General features: G+C 36.8%; 2 protein-coding genes across 4 annotated transcripts; one reads left to right on the plus strand and one right to left on the minus strand.

The window, feature by feature from the left end:
- The first annotated feature begins 446 nt into the window (after positions 1-446).
- Positions 447-9020, plus strand: LOC111599855 (protein phosphatase 1 regulatory subunit 3C). The gene is made up of 6 exons (XM_023315673.2): positions 447-748; positions 983-1141; positions 3426-3782; positions 7601-7807; positions 7870-8182; positions 8245-9020. Exons 2-6 carry the CDS (start codon positions 1050-1052, stop codon positions 8419-8421), a joined length of 1146 nt encoding a protein of 381 aa, XP_023171441.1. The 5' UTR covers positions 447-748; positions 983-1049; the 3' UTR covers positions 8422-9020.
- Positions 9021-10521: 1501 nt separating this feature from the next.
- Positions 10522-12665, minus strand: LOC111599776 (phosphate carrier protein, mitochondrial). 3 transcript variants are annotated; one of them, XM_023315538.2, is made up of 4 exons: positions 12573-12665; positions 11850-12295; positions 11439-11779; positions 11034-11379 (listed from the first exon to the last, which is right to left on the minus strand). In XM_023315538.2, the coding sequence occupies exons 2-4, from the start codon at positions 12258-12260 to the stop codon at positions 11034-11036; spliced, it is 1098 nt and encodes a 365-aa protein (XP_023171306.1). In that variant the 5' UTR covers positions 12261-12295; positions 12573-12665. The 3 variants fall into 3 exon arrangements, with proteins under 3 accessions (XP_023171308.1, XP_023171306.1, XP_023171307.1); XM_023315539.2 differs by lacking the exon at positions 12573-12665 and adding an exon at positions 12461-12538; XM_023315540.2 differs by lacking the exon at positions 12573-12665 and having other exon boundaries at positions 10522-11379; positions 11850-12260.
- Positions 12666-20596: the final 7931 nt, after the last annotated feature.

Raw genomic sequence — 20596 nt, forward strand, 5'->3', positions numbered from 1 at the left:
ACAGAGCAGAGGAAGACGCTGAAGCAGAAACAGAGAGTTAATGAGCTAGAGAGCGGTAGAGAGCGAGTGCCTTCCAGAGCATACGATAGCAACGCTCTCTGGGATCGTAGTGGTTGGTTGGGTCGGCACAACCACCAGTCTTGGCGGCGGGTGCTCTAACAACATCAGTTATTCGTCTCTGAGTTGTCGAGGCGAACGGTACTCACAGTCGGAGTGCAACTGGCAACAACAAAACGCGATGCGGTCCTAATTGCTCGTGTCGTTGAAAGCACAAATAAATTACTAAAAATAACATAACATAACATATATAACTTAAGAAGAAAAACGCGCGAATTCTTACTTCAAAAAGAATAGGGGAAATAATTCAATAATTTTAAATTATTGCTAATCCGTTTTGTCGTTTTGTTTTGTGCGGTGCTGCCAAAATTGTGTGTGCCTGTGTGTTTAAAATTTTCAATTTTTAACAAAAATAAGAAATTTCAATTTTTACACAACCCAAAAATTTCATTGTCTGACGCGCGTTGCCAAACCCCATGAACAGCGCGCGTGATGCACATATGAAAAGAAATCTCTAAGAAGAAGTTGGGCCAAAAAAGAAAAGTGATATCAGAAAAAGTTCCTTAATACACAGAGATCGATATATATATAAACGGAGAAAAAGAGCTGACGCGGAGAGCGCCAGCAAAAGAGAGCAAGAGAGGGAAGGAACGAGAGCGCAACACACAACAAAGTCATAAAACAAGCAACGGTTAGTTTTCGGAGTAATATCAATATTGATCAGCTCACATAAACATAAACAGAATGTATACACAAATATTGTTTAGAAATAATATTTTCCATTGCAATCCTAATTAGAATAGCTTTATGTAAACATTCGCAGTCAAGCATTTTGTTTATAGCTAATTCCAATTAACATTTTACGCTTCGTCTAAGACTCACAACAATTTCGCTTACCTTATCAATTTCTGTTCTAATTTTACAGGCCGTGCTGCTAATTACAATCAATCAGAGTTCCTTGTTAGAGATCTATAGAGAGAGCCATCTATAAAATGATTTCCCACAGTCCACCCATATTCAGTCACAGTCCACCCGTTAGTTTCCTAACGGACTATATGAGCGGACATCAGCGTCAAACACTAAAGTAAGTTTCACACAAAAGACACATATTTTGGGGCTCTAAAATAAATTGGGTCGGCTAATTGAATTCAATTGAATACACGAGATTCGGCAACGAATCAAAATTCAATTGTTTTTAATTATATTTTATTTAATTTTTTTATTTTATTTTATTTATTTATTTATTTTTTTTTTTTGAGAATAAATAGTATAGCAACACCTTAAATTAATTCCCGTTTTATTTAAAAGCCACAAGTGAATACTTTCTCCAACTTCGAGTTAACCTCACGTCTTAAATATATCAATTCTGGAATTTTTCTTATGATTAGATAGTGAAAAGTATTTTCTGATATAGTGCAAGACTTGTCTACGTGTCTTGGTGCTATACTGATTAAGTAAATCTCTGATAAATTGTGTATTACAAAATAAAAACTCATTTCCTTTCAAGACTAAAATATTTATTAAATTACATAACGAACATTAATCAATAATGAACTGGAAAAAGTGCGATTTTATTTATGACATCAATAAGACCTACAATAAAAAAAAGTAATACCAAACTGAAAAACAATAAGATAACAGAAAAATGCAAGAAAATGGTGTATAAAATATATTATATTTATATTTTTAATCTTCGATTAAAAATAGGCTACGGATTCTACGTATCAGCTTTGACAGACTCAATGAAGCCGTTACAAAATACCTTCGTTCCAAAAATACAATATAAACAATGGAAGCGATTGCATTATATATTTAGTGTAAATGACGATGTTTACCTTTCAGTCTCTGTCTGATTATTTATATGGATAAATATTGATATATCATTTATACAATACATAGAAGTATCACTGAGGTCGGATCAGCGACACACAACAGCTTTTTTATGTCATCAGATATTGCAACAGAGCTAGGCGGGTAACGTGTTAAACAAGTTAACGGGGTTATACATATAGATAGATACAGACTCAGTACATATGTCCCGAAAACTACAAAAATATTTTCAGCTTTGCGCTGGTTGACAACAGCATTCAATATCAAGGCAATGGCATAATCAAAACAAACTTTTATTTTTCGCCCAGATTTCGAGAGCAAAAGTTGACAGTGAGAATTTCGCTTGAAAAAGAAAAAATTAAGAGAATTATGAAAGAAATTTGGGTGTTCACGTCTGTTGGAGGGGTCTGTTGAAGCAATTGCTTCGAATCATGCTCGATCGTCGACTAGAAGCTTTATTTGCTGCGCCACATTTATGGCATCAATCAGCTGACATTTTTTAGTAGCTATAAAAATATATATCAGAAAATATGAATAATAAAAATTCTAAAATTATCCGAAAAACATATAGTTAACAATATAAATAGAAACTGGCCTGATAAGACCTACGCAGTTACTGAAAATAAAAATTTGAATATCTCAGTTCAACTAAAAGATGTGATAAATATCAATACAAATGATTTATGAACTCTGAATTCATTAAAGAACAGAATTGTTATTATTACTATAATTGGTGTAACTAATATTATTAATATTATTATACAAGAACTCTTTTCGGCTGTCATTAATTGGCACTAAAATGAAATTGATTATCATCTGTTCAGGAATAACACGGATGATAACCAACTTTAATTGGCAATCAGCCAATTTAAATTTGGTTTCATAAATGATGGAAAAACAGAAAAAGTCGCTTATCAGGCATTGACTTTATAGTTTGCCTATGTCTAGTCAAAATACAATTTCTGATATGAATCAGCAAAAAAAAACGGAATAATTGCAAACAGTTGGATTCTATCCCATGGTACTTCCAAAATTAGAACTCTATGATGAATCATGACAGCGAGAGACTAAAACAAATTTGAGTAGACACAAGCATATGTAAATATGTATATACGTATTTGTATATATATAAGTATATATTTATATATACAGAAACCTATCCACGGGGTACTATTCAAATCAAGTGTAGAGGTCGTGCGTAATATATTCCACAACTTTTGCGCTTATCAATAGTAAAAGAAAAAGCCAAAGCCGAAGCCTGGCGCTATTTCTTTATAGATAGTGTAGTATATAGGTATGTTTATGTGCATACTTTGGCATCTGAACAATGCCATGCTATTATCTCATTGAAATAAAAGACGGAGCCAGAATAAAGACAACCTTATCAAGCTGATAAAAAGAAAGTAAACGTGAGAGCCGCGTGGCCATTAGCTCGTACGATTGCTGCTATAAGGCGCAGATTATTTAAGAACCCATACAAAAGTATATACATATGCAGATACTCATGTAAAAATTCGTGATTTTTGCTCTGCTTGCAGCTACAATGACGAGCCCAATAGCATAAGCTCGCGCTATTGCCGCCCTCAAGCCGTAACTCTGGCATCCAAAGCTATGGTCAACAACGCATCCAATGCTGCCCAGGGCCAGCAGCTGCCCACCAAGACAGGTGGCACGCCCCTCGGCGTGGGCAGTCGCTCTGGCCGAAGTTATTTGGAGCGCATGGTCTCTGCCCCATCGCTCAACACACAGCCCAAATCGTGTCTCAGCCGCAAATCCTGCCTGCACAAAGCCAATCAAATCTGCAGCATCCCAATCACAGATTCTGCATCCACGGTGACTGAAGAGCCTACAGAAGCAAGCAGCGATTTAGATGGATTTGCCAACTGCAAGCAAAGGTAAGCTGAATATATATAGATTGCATAATGCCCAGGTAATCCGACTCTCAGTCCATTTGACGTCACATCCTAATGGCGCCGTCTACTTTTGACGCCCTCAGCCACAAGTTGAACTAGATTGCGGTTGGCAGCATGTGAACTGCGAGTTTGATTAAAAGTGAAATCCAATAGGAGCAATAAAAGTAGACGCTACCAAATCATTTGTACCCAATTTGGCAAGATCTCAATAAAACCCGAACACAAACAAATCAAAATATTACGTTTGGCAGACCTCTAGTAGATCTTATAGACGTCATAGCGAGCGCATGACGCTGACATAAAGTACAAAAAAAGTAGATATACTAGACATCATGACATGGGCTAATCTCAAATATATACTCGAGATATCTGGCAGTAAACCTCAAATATGATAAGAGGAGGAAGAGAGTTTACAAATCTGGTCATTCCCATCTTTAATCATAAAGCAATTCTCAGGGTCACCGACTGTTTTTATTTGTGAAATATTAACATACTTATATCATTTCGTTTTCCACTCGCAATGCACTTGAATTTGACATTTTAAAAACTGGCTAAAAATACAAAATGGAAGGCGCAGCCCCGCCTCAGTTTGAGCGCATTTTATAGAGATTTTATTTTTGGTGAGGCCATGTCTAGACGAGTCTAAGCACCAGCTGATATCACCTAAAAGCTATGGCGACACACGCACACTCATGCGCATATAGCTATTATCAATGTAAACCAGACACACACATGATTTAGTAAGACGTTGTGTGAGTGTGTGTCTGCGATTGCGTATTGCACTAATTACATCTACTGCAAGTGTTGATGGAGTCTAGAGTATGCGACTAGCTAATACCCGGGCGAAACTAAACTAAATATGTTGACAGTAATTTCTGATGTGTAGGCTCTGATAAGCATTGACAAATCGATATTTATCGATTTATCGTTTTATGCTCATGGCAAAACTGAGAGACTCAGAGACATTTCTAGGTCAATTCAACTTGGCATGTTTCTTGCTTTCAATATAAATCTCTAAAGAAGACCTTGTAGCTCAATTTGCCGATCTATTTATTGATAAACTTATTTCATAGCGAGATGATATAAGTTAAGTAAAATTCATAAAAATGCATTAACTTAAATTTACATTTTTGTATTTGTAATGGCAAAATATTATTATTGATTATTTTGCTTTCGAACGCTCTTAAACTGTGCCGATTCCTTCACTCATTAATTATGCTGTCATTCACCAATCAGAATTCCACTTCCTTCCACGAATATGTCAAGACATGCCACACTTTTAATTAGTTCACTAAAACAGACGAGATCCCAGGCAGCCAGCCAGGTCAAGCCAAGGCCATTAAATAGACGACAGAATCCACAAACTAAAAATGTGATAATTGCGCTGTTTCGATCTTTCGGCTATATAAAAAGTATATTTCAAAATACACATACATTGATGTGTCTCTGTTTATATATAAATAAATTACATGGGAATGTAAGATGTAGATGTACGCAGTGAATATTTATAGATAGAGTGTACATGAGCCCATCACGTGTTGAGATTCGCTTCAGCATCGAACAGATTTCAAAAATGAAATCTGTAAATGTATTTAATGGATGTAAAGCTCTGCTACACATATTATATATATATTTATATATGTCTTATATATTTCTTTATATATTTATGATTTCGACTAATTATTGTGTCGCCCACGTTATATCTAATTTTGTGTGCTTTCTGCCAGCTCTGTGCAGTTTGCGTAAGTAAAACTGAGAGCAAGAGACATTAAAGACGGAACCACCTTGTGGTAATTATGGGTTCAAGACACAGCCAAGGCTGCATGTAAAGGTCGCCAGACTGACCATCGGACGCAATATTTGACAGGGTCATATTCATACATATCTCTGTTTAGCCGATCTAAGGATTGTTGAGCCACCTATGGGAAATGAGGGTATATATATATATATGAAATACCTGTCTTATCATTTTCTACACGTTGAAGTGCTTTCGTAAACCCTTTTTGGAAACTTGTTTCTTTTACACCATTTTGTGTAGTGCATATTAAGCAGTTATTTTATTGGGCCCGAACTCAAACCGGACCCATATGAATTTATTTTTTATTTTTGGGGTAATACGAACAGACATATGGATATGTAAATGAGTGCAGTCGAGAAGAGGAAGAAAACAAGAAAGGAATGTAAACCCGTTTACATGTCCAATGCTTCCTCAAGCCTCCTCAAGCTGGCCTATAAAGCGGCCTCAGCTGAAGCCAGCCCACAAATGCACGGAAAATGTGAAAAATTGGAAAATTTATAATCTATAAAATTTGATATGCGACAACGCCGTAGCCACAAATTCAGCAGTTGACACCGGCAACACGTAAAAAACGAGACATGCTATCGAAGCGGGCCCACACAGTAGAAGCGATCGAACGATCGAATCGATCGCCCGAGCTTCGAGTGAAAAAATGTTTTAAAAAAACCTGTTAAAGAAAATGCAGCAGGCGGTTAATGCACACGCCTTCGACGCGTGATCAGCGAGCGAGCGGCAAATGTTGGCAGCTCGAACAGCCGGCTGTTTGATATTGGCGTCAGACTAATAAACTCAGCTAACTAAGCAAATAGTCACAATTGTTAGCCAAAAGAAAGAGAAAGAGAGAGAGAAAGAATGACAGAGAGGCAAACAAACATATTCCTACCATATTACTCTGTTTGCTATTCATTAAAAAAGAAAAATGTTTAATAGCTTTTCAGCATATTGTGTGAAATGCACAATATTTGAAGTCGACGCAATTTGCTCTATTTAATATTTGCTCAATTACAAACCTTGATATAGCAAAACAAACGCCTAACAAATTGCTTGATAAATATTAATCTTATCGTGACAATAGACCTGCCTTTTTTATAATATATATAAACATATATCTTCCGTTTGTAAAAGTAGAAATCGAAGTCGACGGATACTCGCCCACTTAAGGGGTATTCGAAAAAGGGGCATGTCTTCATTACCTCCAAATACCGTGCAAATATTTTGCCTTTCAGCCATAAAGTAATATATTTTAATGCATCTGCTAGACACATTCAATAGTCTTGCTCCCGACCTGGCTAGGGCGTATATTATTTGTATGGAAACCAAAATAGCACAATATATGTACATCTATATATACTTATATATATAAACATATATATGTGTGTGTATATACACATATATATTGTGTGTGGGCCTACAAAATTGTGACGCAAAATTCCAAAATAAAAACATCACATTTCTCGCTATATTGTGCAGCGGAAAGAAATACAAATAATGCTGATAGACCCGAAACAAGCAGGTTTTTTATATACAAGGCTGGCACACAGAATACAAACTCAAATGTTTCTCTTTTTGTTAAAATAGGGAAAGAAACGAAATGTTTAAATGCCAATTTACTGGCAATGGGCGGTGACAGCTTCCGATTAGATTCGATTCCCTGCCAAGGCAGGTCACAATGTACCCAAAAAGTATCTCAATTGACTTTGTTTTTGTCAAATTGAAACATCGATTAACTAAAAATAAATAAACACAATCCAAAAAATGCAACGTCGCAGTTTCAATATGAAATCTAAAGACAATAAACTGAAGTGCATAAAAATAAAAATAAAAATAATAATCGTAAAAGACTGGGGGTCCGAAACACGAGAGCTGATAAGGACAGGTTCAAGGCTGACTCTCTCTCGTAAAATTAGTTCAACATTTGAGAAGAATGTCAAGCAAATAGCTGCAGCACAAGCAAACTTATTCACTTGTTCACTCTCTTTAATCGAATTCTCTATTTTTGCAGTCACTTGCGCAAAAAACATGTGATCTTTGCGGATGACGAGGGTTTGTCGCTAACGGAGGTGCGCGTCATGTCCGAGCCCTCGAACGTGCCACCATATTGGAGCATGAAGTTCTTGGAGCAGATCACACAGGGACTGGTCAGTCCGCATCCGCCAGATCAGTGGACCGTGGACTTCAAGCAGCCAGCATCTGACTATTTGACATTTAGGTAAAGCACAAGGCGATTGTCAATAAAACATAAAATTTACTTATTCAAACTTTGGCCAACAGACAAAAGATTGAACGGGACTTTGTCTCGCTGGAGAATGTCATTGTGAAGGATGAGGAATCGATTGTGGTGGGCACCATCAAGGTGAGGAACATTGATTTTACGAAGGAAGTCATTGTGCGCGTCACCTGGGACAACTGGAAGAGCCAACAGGACATATTTTGCACATTTGCCAGGGCTTACGGCCCTGCCACCTGCGCCCACGTTGTCTTCGATACATTCTCATTCAAGATCACGCTGCCCCCATCCTCCAAGCGTCTGGAGTTCTGCATTTGCTATCGCACAAATGAGAAGGAATTCTGGGACAACAATGATGTAAGTGCTTCAGTCCACACCATGATGATATTGATTCAAATTACATGTCTGTCTCTTAACAGGGTAAAAACTATACCATCAGCAAACGGTCGCCTTTCTACTACAATGCCCTGTCGCCCTATGATAAGGGTCAGAATCGGAGCTCCAGTCAGCAAATGCGTTCCACCTTAACCGATGCACTTGCCAAAGCCCAGCAGAAGAATAGTTGGAGCCAGGAGCCAAATACGCCATATTGGTAGAGCATATATGTATATATAGTTAAATTTAGTATGGAAGGTCAAGCTAATTGTATAGCTGAGCCGGTCTGTGACTGCATCGGGCACTGAGATCAATGTGATTCAGTTGCGAGTGGAATTTGATTTGTGTCTGAACCAAACACGCAAATTTCACCCTAGAAGTTGCCTCTGGGCATTACATTTTACAATTTTGAGTTGGATTTCATTCATCATTTATAATCGTACCACACGACACCCACGCCCACTCCCACAAGCCCTTTCTTAAGCCAGAATCTGGTAAGGTGCCATTGACTTGAGTTTTTCTCTACGTACAATCAAACAGAAACTACTTTTAATTTTAAGCACAAATGAGCAAAAAACGGAAAGAGAAGAGGAAGAAGCTCATTGAATTTCAAGATCCATATCCTTATAACCCATACACATATCCCCAAAATATTTTTGTAGTACGTTTGATTGTGTCACGATATCAATATCAATTTTTAATTTCCTGTACTTTATGTTTACCTGTATGCCTGTGTGATTGTCTACCATATAAACTGATATTAGCTTAAAAACATAACAGCTCAAGTAAAAATAAATTTAAAAAATACAAAAAAAAAATAGTGAAAAACGAGCTATAAATCAGAGCGTGAGTTATCCTAGCAAACCATTGTTTCGAAATTGTCTATATGCAAATAAAGAAACAGAAAAGCAACAAAACAAAAACAAAAGCATACAACTCTAAAACTCTAAAAGAATATATGCAAATTTAGTAATTAAGTTTTTGCATGGAAAAATTTATATGATTTTTTTGTTAATTATTATTTTGGTTATTTGAAACTCTAAGACTGAAATGGCTTGTTAAGGAAAACACGTCCTCATATACAAAATAAAATAATAGCGTAAACGAAATGCAAATCAAAATATGATTCGAAACATCACATATAATAAATGATCTGTGTCTCTAAATGTTTTTATGCGTGTCAACCCGACTTTGAATCTCAGCAATTAAGCAATTTGTACATAGACCGTATATACATATATATACATATGCGTATATACGATATATAGATATATCATGCACCAGAAAATTGCCTGTTAAATACATTTATACATTACCTACGCGTTTAGTTTTGTAAAAATATTTAGCTTTAGTGCTTAGAGGTTATTTAATTTTAAGTACCCAAACCCTTCCCGGCTTCTTAACAGCTGACGAGCAAACTAACTCTTTTAGAAAACTTAATGATTATTTAGTTTTTAACAGACGCCAACTACAACCCAATATATGTACGCAGTGAAATTATGATACATCGACCCAATATGTTACATAATTATTTTCATTGATTAAAGATAAATTATATAAAATATAAATCTAAGTTGTGTTTATTTAAAAGGTTTCGGAACCTATACTATTTCTAGACTTTGTCTGTCGCCGCTGATTCATTTCAATTTCATTGAAAATATATAATGAACAGCTGAAGTAGATTCGTTCAAGAAATGTCCTAATCAATTCCATACCAAAGTTCAGATATTTTTATAATCGCAATTGAATACTTAAGAACAAATACGACAATATTTGTTATATAAATTCATGTACAGCAAGAATAGCCGAATTCATATAGTCATTCCGACTGGTCGGTATCTGTCTCTCTATGCGTATTGATAAAGATGTGTATATTCATTTTGCTATACCACATAATACCTCTTGAAAAATGACCGGACATGAATACCTTCGAATTTTATAATAAATCTTTCAATATTTAAAGCCCCAAATGCCGCGTCTGTTGTAGTGCAAGAGTTGACATCTGAAGTATTTTTTAAATCTGATTTTTTATTTGTTTTATATTTTTGTTTATTTCAACTACAATAAATACTTTTTAAATAGATTAGAATTGAATAGACTAAATAAGTCCTATTACGTGGACTTTTAACAATTGCATTTAAGCTAAAACTGACATCGTTGCATCCAACGAAACATGTTAATGTATCAGCAACATTTTTTGTTAAGTTCATAGGTTATCTGAAATGTGAGTTGTTTAATATAGTGAACGAACTGCGTTTCGTTTATGCAACTCGTAACTGCAAAGCACGTAAACAAAGACGAAAACCATACTCAAATGTTTACTGTTTGATTTTTAATTTAGTTTATTCAGTGTCGGGGGAATTTTCTATGCGACAATTAAGCGTTGAATTATATTTATCTATTACATACCATATTCTGAGACCTGTAACTCAGTAATTATCATTGAAATGGAACAAAGAACACACAAATGGATATAAATGTTTTTATGATATGTACGTGTAATGGTGCACATATCAGAACTTATAAGGTAAATGCTGTATATTGGAATGCAAAGTTAGGTCATTTTGATAAATAATTAGTTTTCTTGGAATCATTGTGAAAATCTGTAGCTAGTATCATTGGAACGTGTAATAGCCTGAAGTCATATATACGTAAAACGCGAATAGAATGCACAGGTATGGTTATTTAAAGTTGTGTACGGTATGTTATCCTCGGCTCATTGGGGTTTGGATTGCCGTCAAGTTTTATACTATTGGGTTGATCTTGCATTTGAATTAGACTTAATTAAAATTTATAGCTTTTGCTTGCATTGTTTTCTTTAATTATGAGCTACCTATTTGCTCTTCTCCTTGGCCTTCAGGCTAGCGGGCATCTCTGGTGGTGGAGGACGAGGAATGCCCAAAGCCACCTTAACGCCATCATATATGAACCATTGCAAGGCAGTAAGTGTACCAATCATTATGATACGTGGTGTCAATCCGTTCCACATGCCCATGAAGCCAAGCGACTTCACAACGCTTCCAGCGCTCGCACCCTTGCTTTGATTCAGCTTGGACACGACTACATCAGCTGGATGCGAGACAACGGCGCAGAAGACACCAGCAATGTAACCAGCAGCAAAGGTAACTACCAATTGCTCGCCCTTTGAACAATCTGTACGGGGCTTGGGTACAACATACCTGTTGAATAAAATAAAAAGTGAGTACATTCAAAAATATATATAGATTGTCGTACTCACTTATACAGGAGCTCCACAGTACGTTCGAAGCAGGCAAACTTCATCATGGTATATGGAATTTGACGCATCCACAATGGCACCAAGCCCTTGTAAAAACCTGTGATGCCTTCCTCCTTTAGAATCTTTGGTACTGCCTCACGGAATGTGTTAGCAAATCCAGGAACTGTCTGAATCTTAACCTTGGCCGCTTCAAATGGACACAGTGCAATATCAGCAAATACCTCAGCAGATGCCGACGCAGCCAGATAGACATAGGTGCGATACAAATACGCATTTTCCTCGCCTAGAATATCGGCGTATTTGATTTTAAACAGCTCATAAAAGCCAAACTTGCAAAGACCCTAAGATAAATAGCAATGTATATTAACAATTTAAACATTACTTGAGTTATGCAAGCGCTAAGCCACTTACCTGCAGAGAGTAACCAATCAAGGTTGGGAACCAACCCTTAGCTAGACCTACAGCACCTTCCTCGGCTACTGTGACCTTGAAGCCATGGATTAGATTCTTATACTTGGCAGGATCTACCTGCAAACGGCACTTGACCAAATCCAATGGCACTACGAATGTGTGCGTGGTGCCGCAGCTCAAAATACCACCAATACCGCACAGAGCAAAATATTTGTTGCTGCCGAACTCACAGGAATCCGTTGATGCTGATGCTGCAGCCGCAATTTGTCGTCCAACGACGGGGCCAGATTGCTGACCTACGGCTGGTTGAACTGACAACTGACTGTTAACTTTTCCGTCATCGCAATGAGCCTGGCTGAATGGCGTCTTGAATGGCGAGTTCTTTGCGGTTTGAAAAAAAGACGAGAACATATTGCCTTCTTTTACTGTCTGCGATTGTGATCAAACTGCAAAAAATTACGAGAGTAGAAAATTAGAAACGGGTTTTATAATTAAATCTGCTTCTGCGCGATTAGCGAATTTTCACAGCGTTCGCTGTATACTTCTGAGTTACATAATGTGTCATGCACTTTTAAATATCATCGGTTACTCGTTGGGAACAATAAGCTTACATTTTTTCAATTCAACGAAAACTAAAATTTTTAACACAAATTTCCTATTTAATGGAGCATGTGATTTATTTCTCTTACGCAATTCAAAATTACATTTTAGTTTTACACTTACGTAGTGGCCGTCCGTGGCGTGGCGAGGAATTCGATTCAAAGAATGAGTTGCAGTGTGACCGCAAACTGCAATCGCAAATATACCGAAAGGTCGCCAAGAAAAATACCAAGCCGACGCCTTACATTAGGAAAAAGGGCCAAAGGCCAGCAGCATAGTTAAACTGTAGGTCAGTGACATATAATAAAAGATGGGGCAGTCCTCGAAAGATACATTGGTCACTTAAAAGTGAAAAGGGGGAATCATGTTTAAATTCCAGATAATGTGTGAATCTTGTGTGTTAATACAACTAGAATTAATAATTAATCGGGGCATGCACAGGCGGTGTTCTAAGCCCATTTATTCAAAATTACATTCTTTTTGATATCATAAAACTATAAGAGATTTTGAGGGTTGAAGCGCGCAACATAGAATCCAAGAAATGGATATTTGCATAAAATCATGTTCACGACTATGGCGCAAAAATTTTTATGACAGTGCTCATCCTAAAACCAAATTATTACCTGTGACGAGTGGTGGAACTTGTTCATTGCATTCAAAAACGATCGGTATCGTTACCGAAAAAATACTAGATTCATTACGGCCGGTCAAAGCATATTAATGTTAACATACCTGTTTCACTGCTAAAAAATAACGCATAATTTAAAAGTTTTTGTTATACTTAATTATATTCGAAAATGTTGGGTTATATTTTAATATTTAATAGTTCTATATTATTGAATATGTAGGTAATACGTTAAAAAAGGTATAAGAAGAAGGCTAATTAAAATGCTTTCTTGAGGAACACATGGATCTCCACAGACAGCGAATAATAAGCTTTATTAATATTATTATGAAAATTATGCGTTATAAAGTTAATTTATATACATACATATATATGTATGTATAGTAGATATGGATATTTATTTGATTTTAAAAAGTATGCAACAGAAACGGATGAGAGCTTCGCTAACAGTGAGCAGCAAAAGCTGTCATACAACAACGCTGTTCATTAGCAGTTGACTCGCTGCTTCTGTTAACAGGTGGTTTGGCTTCGTGAATTTTAACAGGCCGATGAGATAAAACAGTTTATTTGATTAAGCAGACATTTTAATTGTGCGTCTAACACGTCGCCAAACAAACGCTAACATCAAATATAAAGATGATGTCAGTACTTGAACAAATGATGGACATCATTTACTATGAGGGACAGCCCGCGAGCCGCTCCTGAACAATTGCTTGTTGCTTCAAATATTGCCGCCTGTTGTCTTTGTCGTCATCTTTGTCGTCGTTGTTTGGTTGTCGGCGTGCGAAACGCCGAACGGTCATTCAGTAGCCGTTAGAACGCGTCGCAGTGCGGCAGGAAGTTGAATATACGACGCGTTGCCTCGTCACCAAAGTTAAATTCAAATAACTTTGAAGTGTGCTTGCCAGAGCGAAGCGCGCCTTTTTGAAGTTTGCCTTTCTGTGGCTCGCAAGGTGTTAATTGGTTCAAATTGAATTTATTTCAAAGAATTTTGAAATAATGTCGACTGTGCACGCAGGATTTCTGCCGAATGTTGTGAGCGCGTTATCCAATTGAAATTCAAATTCTCTGTATGATTAAACAAATTAATTTGATTAGTGAAGTTTTGACAAATTGAATTCTGCCCAGCTAAGCAGCTTGTCGAAAACTCAATTATTAAATAATACAAATGTGAAATAAATATACGAAAGTTAATAACAGAATGGAGTGAGTAATGTGAAGGATAGTAAAATCTGTGTAATAAATTTACAAATACTCATAACAAATAAAGTAATAATTATATGCAAAATATTATTTAATTAATTGAATTAAAAATGATAAAAGCATCTTACAATAGTGGAAATGATCAAAAAATAAATAGATATACTCATTAAACACATAACCTTAGTTATATAAAAATTGCTACTCAGAAGTATAGTAGCTGGAGATAATATGGATTTAAAGTATGTATTTTAGTTGTAATTTAAAAATTTATTAAATTTGCTTAAATAAAGCGAGCATTCTGTATTCTGTACTGTGTCTATTTCTGTATTCTGAGAACCTACGAATCCTCTGGCAAAATGCAAAGTTTGGTTAACCTAAAAACCATAAAAAGTAAACAATTTCAACACGGACTTGTAGATAAATTTGTTTGCCAAAAATTCTGGCGATAAAAAATATCAAATCAAAATCAAATAAAAACTTTGTTTGGCCAACCAGAGGAAAATCGAATCGAATCAAGCATGACCTATTACTGTCACGTCCGGTGGGAGCCAGGGAAGAGCTAACAACTTTTGGGTCACGTTTGACATTTGCCAAACAAAATGATGGAAACCAAACTCTACTAGCCAAGACTTGCACATCCGTAGACACGCAGGCCAGCTGGATATGTACAGCAAGCAGAGCAGCATTAGGGGCTCGCGGCAATTAATTAAAAAGTTTTAACGCGCCCGAATCAAATCAACAATTTTCGCAGGTATTTCAGCGCCAATCAAATTCGAGTTGGAGTTCGAGTTCGCGCTTGGGATAAAGACTTAGTTGTCTCATTTAGTAGTAAACAGTAGCCCGTCGGATCGATGGATGGGCTCGAATGAAAATCAATGCGAATTACTGCAGCCTCGCTGCGCCCCAAAACCAACGACCAACCCGGCAAACTCGGCAGTAACGAAAATACATTCAATTTTTAAATACAATGCGCCGCGGGGGCTGGCGTTGCGGTGTCATGCGATGCTATGCGATGCGATGCGAATGCTATGTCGTCTGGCTGTGATTCACCACTTGTCCAGCTCTTGACCCCAAATCCAAGTCCAAAAATAGGCTCATCGCCATGCAAAGCGTCCAGCTCGTGATTATTTTTGAGCTACTCTAAAAGTCTGCTGCGTAAAATTTCCAAAATATTTGCGGAATTCATCTAATTATAATCAAACTAGCAAGGAACATTTTGCTTAGAGATATTTGTGGTAGAGTGTAGGATTGCTACATAATCATGTTACTCGCTGACCAAGTGTAAAGAGCATATTACCGTGAATGCAATGTGTGTCTGTCTGTTGAGCACAAGTCAATTCAACTTTATTAGTGATAACTGTAGGTTATGAGCAATTAAAAAATATATACCTTTAGCTATGATTACCACTAATCCGAATAAAACTTAACTGTTTTCGAACCTGGAACGGGTATTATGCAGTTGAGTAGTTTCTCTTGATGGAAAACTAATTGGAATGCCTGAGATTCTTTATATATGTAAATATTTATTTATTTATTTAAGTATTTTTATTTTTATATATTGCAGTACAGATTCCCTATATCATCTCGCTAACTAACCTAATCTTATATATATACATACTTCAATTGATTAGAAATAGAGTTTTTGTATGAAAACACAATTAATTATATATCCGTCTCGGCTTATATAGAAGTTTTATTGCTGCAGTTAGCAGTTTTTTGTTGCCTTTTGTGGATTGCTATTTAATTTGAGGTAACTAACTTGGCAAGAAACCTTTGCCATCAGACGTAACTAGGCGAAACTCAAAGAAAGACCCTAAATAGAAGGAAAAAACACAACAAAGGCCAAGTCTGCGGACACGCCTTTGGCTAATTGTCTACGTGTGTATATGTCAGAGAATGCATGTGTGTGTGTGTGTGTGTGTGTGTGGGTGTATGTGTGCGCGTGTCTGTGTGTGGCTGTATGTCATAATCAAGTGAATGCCCAACAATAATTTAACACGCAAGTCGTGTGTCCCGTGTCCTGTGTCCTGTTGCCGACTAATGGCTATGACTAGTAATCGGGACGACAAGAATTCAAATGCGACTGCTGCAGTTCTTAATTAGCCATTTGGCGCATTATGTCGGATGTAGGCATGTACTGGCATAAAGTAGAGCACCTGCGAGATTAGTTTGGCTCAAAGTGAGCTCTGGGGTTGGTCTACATAATCAACTGCCAAGAAAAGTATGCGAAATGAGAAACGAAGCCAGTCAAACTTTATTAAAGACTCGACTCAACTGACAGTTGAGTGTGACTGACTAGATGATACCCTGTAGTCTATGGAGGGTACATAGTTATTTTTTGTAAATATTTCATTGGTCTTAGCTAATATTAGTGGGACTTATATAAGGCTTGAGTTCAGAGACAAAAGGGCAAGATCTTCGCCTAAGAAAGAGCTAATATATTATGATATAATTTTCCACTGAATTCATGTTACTTACTCTTAAAGTTGTGTATATATAAATTATTATGTTATATATGACAATAGCAGACTTTACTATAACAAATTTATTCCGCTCATCGCGCAGATCTTGAATGAAATCGTATTGAGATTGATAAAGTTCTATTGGACCTTTAACCTACATGAAACTAATTCTTAAGTAGCTGCAAATGCTTAAGGCAATAAGTAGTTGGGGCGTCTTCAGCTGTATAAATCAATGTTTATGAATTTAGAAGTACTTTCTGTCGGTTGACAAGTGCATGACAAAGTGTCAGACACTAGTCGCAGACTCTGGGCAAATTATCCATCACTCGTGACACAGGGACACAATCACATTTTCTAACAGCCTTGACATTGACGTGTCTTGCGCGACGCCAATGAGCGAACGGGGCGGAGCAGAGGGGATTGAGATATGTTACTACATTACACTCGTGTCCGGGTGGGAGGCGCACACAGAGAACAGGCTGCTGTTGTTCCCATGATTGAATCAATAAGACGCATACCGAAGGCCAAAGAAATGGACTGAAATGGACTTGGCTGCAGGCCAATGCGAAGGTTGCTTTGGCAACGAGTCCATCAGAGCATTGAAAAAAACCTGTTGAGGAAATGCCTCAATGGGTAAAGCAGTAATCAAACTGCATTGGCAATATGAATAGCTGCGGCAATATTAATACAAAATGCCACATCATTTAATGGACTTATTCACGCACCAATCGCACGCAATTTAATTCAATTCAAGAGCAATTCGAACATTAAACTCTGCTCAATTGAAGCACAAAGCATTGAATTTCTACATCATCTATGTATATGCATAAATATGTGTACATATATATAGAATGGGCTTCTTAGATGTACACTGAGACCGGCCTAGGCATCAATGTTGAGTGTGAAGCTGGGGTAGAGCGCATCATGTGGCAAGTGCTCATAAGCCGCGTGTCGCTAAGCAGCTCAGCGCAACAGGCGACAGGCGAGAGGCGGCGGGCGGAGGCAGCGGGCAACACGAGCCCAAAGAAATGCCCTGCAAACGATATGATAATAAACAATGTTGTCAGCTACTAGGGTATGCCATGTTTATTAATTTACTGTCATGTTGGGAGATCACATTTGGCGCTACCGTTGTAAATTACATTTCCAACTGAAACAAGTGAGAGGCGTTGGCTGCTTGGCCAGCGGCCAGTTGGCCAACAACTAACAGCAATTATGGCCAAAGTCGAGTGCGCTCCCCAGACGTTCATAAACGCGATATTCTCTCATCCAGCTCCATTTCGTTGCCACTAAAAGCGTCTGACTCAGTAGTTGCTTTGCCAATTGTTCTTCTTGTTGCTTCCCTTTATCTGTTTGATAGCCTAGTTTGCGACAGACAAACTCGTAACTCCAATCTCCTCTCTGCCTGTTGCCATTGCCCATTCAGTTACTCATTGAACTTGAATGCATTTGCAGCACAAAAATTGCCTGAATGATTCCGCTTCTTTATAAAGGGAATCCATAAAAAACAGCTTTAAACTCATTTGAGTTTATTGCTTATTAAAGCAAATTGCTTTGAGGCAGTTAATTAAAAATATTTCATGGAACAGAAGCCAAATACTTTTTTTAATGAGCATGTAAAACTTTTTATTTAAGTTGTGAAGCTAAATATTGCCTATATTGCTGGCGTCTCAATAGCCGGGCAGATACATGTGTATATGTATATATATATATATAATTAACAAATTTATAAAGTTCAATCAAATGATACTAAAAATATAAGTTTAATTAAAGAAGCATAATAAAGAGCTCTCTATTGGATAAACTTGTTGAACTGATTCTTGTTATAGAGCTATAAATAATATTGTATCCCATGCTGAAAAGATTCTCTTTCCCATTGAAGAGCGAAGGAGAAATAATAGATAACTTGGAAATATCTAAACAAAGTTTTGTCGATGGATTCAGTATGCTAAGATCTAGATAAATCGACTTGCTAAGAATGATTAGACACAATTATATTATTTTTTAAAAGATTATAAAATTAATTTATAAATAGGACTTTAATTGTTCGCAATTTAATTCCCAATTTAATACAACAATCTGCGATGTATGCGTCATGAAAATTCTCTATTGCCACACAAAGTTGATATGCTACATAAGCTGTCAAAGGTAAAGTTTTATGGTTTTCATGATATATTCGATGCACATAAATTGACTTTTATTGAAAGAGATTATCTCAAAGCTGAAAGTAAAGAAAATTTAGCGGAGCTTCAAATTATCTCTGCAGCAGAGTAGAACTTGCTGCGGCACGTGAACGCAACTAAATTATTCACCCGTTTTTGTTGTTGTTTACTTATGTCTGTCAAATTGCTGTCAAGGCTGCAGTTGCACCAAAAACGAAACGAAACAAAACAAAACAAAATAAAACAAAGCCAAGAGAGAACTCGCATTGTGGCCAAAAACTTTCATTGGCTTTGCGAGGTTTTTAGCAATCAAAAATTGTTGCCTTTGTGCTGTTTGGGCGCATCAAATGCAGTCAGCCAACTAAGCGAATTAGTTGGCTTTAATGAAAATGCCCAAAATCATTTAAGCCACAAGAAACACACAAATAAACACAAAATATGTGCCACATGAGCAAAGTTCATGTATGCATGTGTGTCTATATGTCTACATGTCTATATATCTATATGTCTATATAGGTACAATGTCATGCTTGATCGAACGCTTAGATTAGCAAACTGCAGTCTCTATTAGAGCTTATGGATGTCCATTTAAAGGCAACAAACTAATAAGTAAAGTCATAAAATCAGCAAATGACTCAGATATATGCGCAAAGTAAGCACAGTTAGAACTATAAGTATATGCAGATAAACTTTTATAGATACAAGAATTCTGTGACTATGTAAACACGCACAGTTCTCTATGGAGAGAGTTTTTAAATATTGCCATAAAAGATATTCTTAATCAGAATCAATTGAATAATCTAGAGACGAGAACATCGTCAAGTGTGACTGTATTTACTCAGCTTTGATAACATAACTACTATGTCACATATTAAAGCATTTAAAAGTATTGAAGAGGGTATTTAAAAGTCGGCTTGTTGAAGGCAGCCATTTGTCTAGGTTATATCATAAGTTACCTTATATTATCGCTAACTATACAAATATGTGTTTTGGCGTTTGCTTTATTTTTATTTTGTTTATCTCGGGGAACTGCTTTAATAGCCAAGCGACAGCAACAAGAATTTCATTCATATGCGTGGCATTTGAAATTCAATTTTCAAAATGTATTAAACAAAAAACAAACACAAAAAAAGACATGAAAATTTTGTCGGAAAAGTGGTTACGACCCGAAGGCAGGGAGGAGCTGATGCTGGGGCAGGGCAAGTGTATTCAATGGGGCATTGCCAATAATTTGTTGTCTATTTGCTAGCTGATCAAAATTCACTTCATACACTTTGTCTGTTTACTTGCCGCAGCGTAAAGCATTTTATACGAAGTGCCCAAGGGAGGAGCTGCACGAGCCACAGACAATGGCGTCATATAAAACTAGCCAAGAAATATGCAACTGTAAATGCAATCGGAAGTGTGGGAACAATGTCTAGCCAACTAACTGAAAGTTGATACAAGAAGCGAATGCTTTCAAGGGAATCAACGGAATTCAACAAAGACGAATCCCAAGAGAATTCTATGTCACTCATATATAAAAGGAATATTTATGGTTTACGATCTCTATTGCTGCCAATCAACGCAAGGTGAACTCTTGACAGCACTTTAGTGTTAGTTAATATTAACATTTGGAACACGTGACTCGTGTGTAGCGCTGCGTGACTTAGCTTTATGAATTTCCAACTATCAGCACTGCGAGATCAGTAGTTC

Source organism: Drosophila hydei, unplaced genomic scaffold (genome assembly GCF_003285905.1).
Source record: "Drosophila hydei strain 15085-1641.00,03,60 unplaced genomic scaffold, DhydRS2 tig00000001-arrow-pilon, whole genome shotgun sequence".
NCBI lineage: Eukaryota > Metazoa > Arthropoda > Insecta > Diptera > Drosophilidae > Drosophila > Drosophila hydei.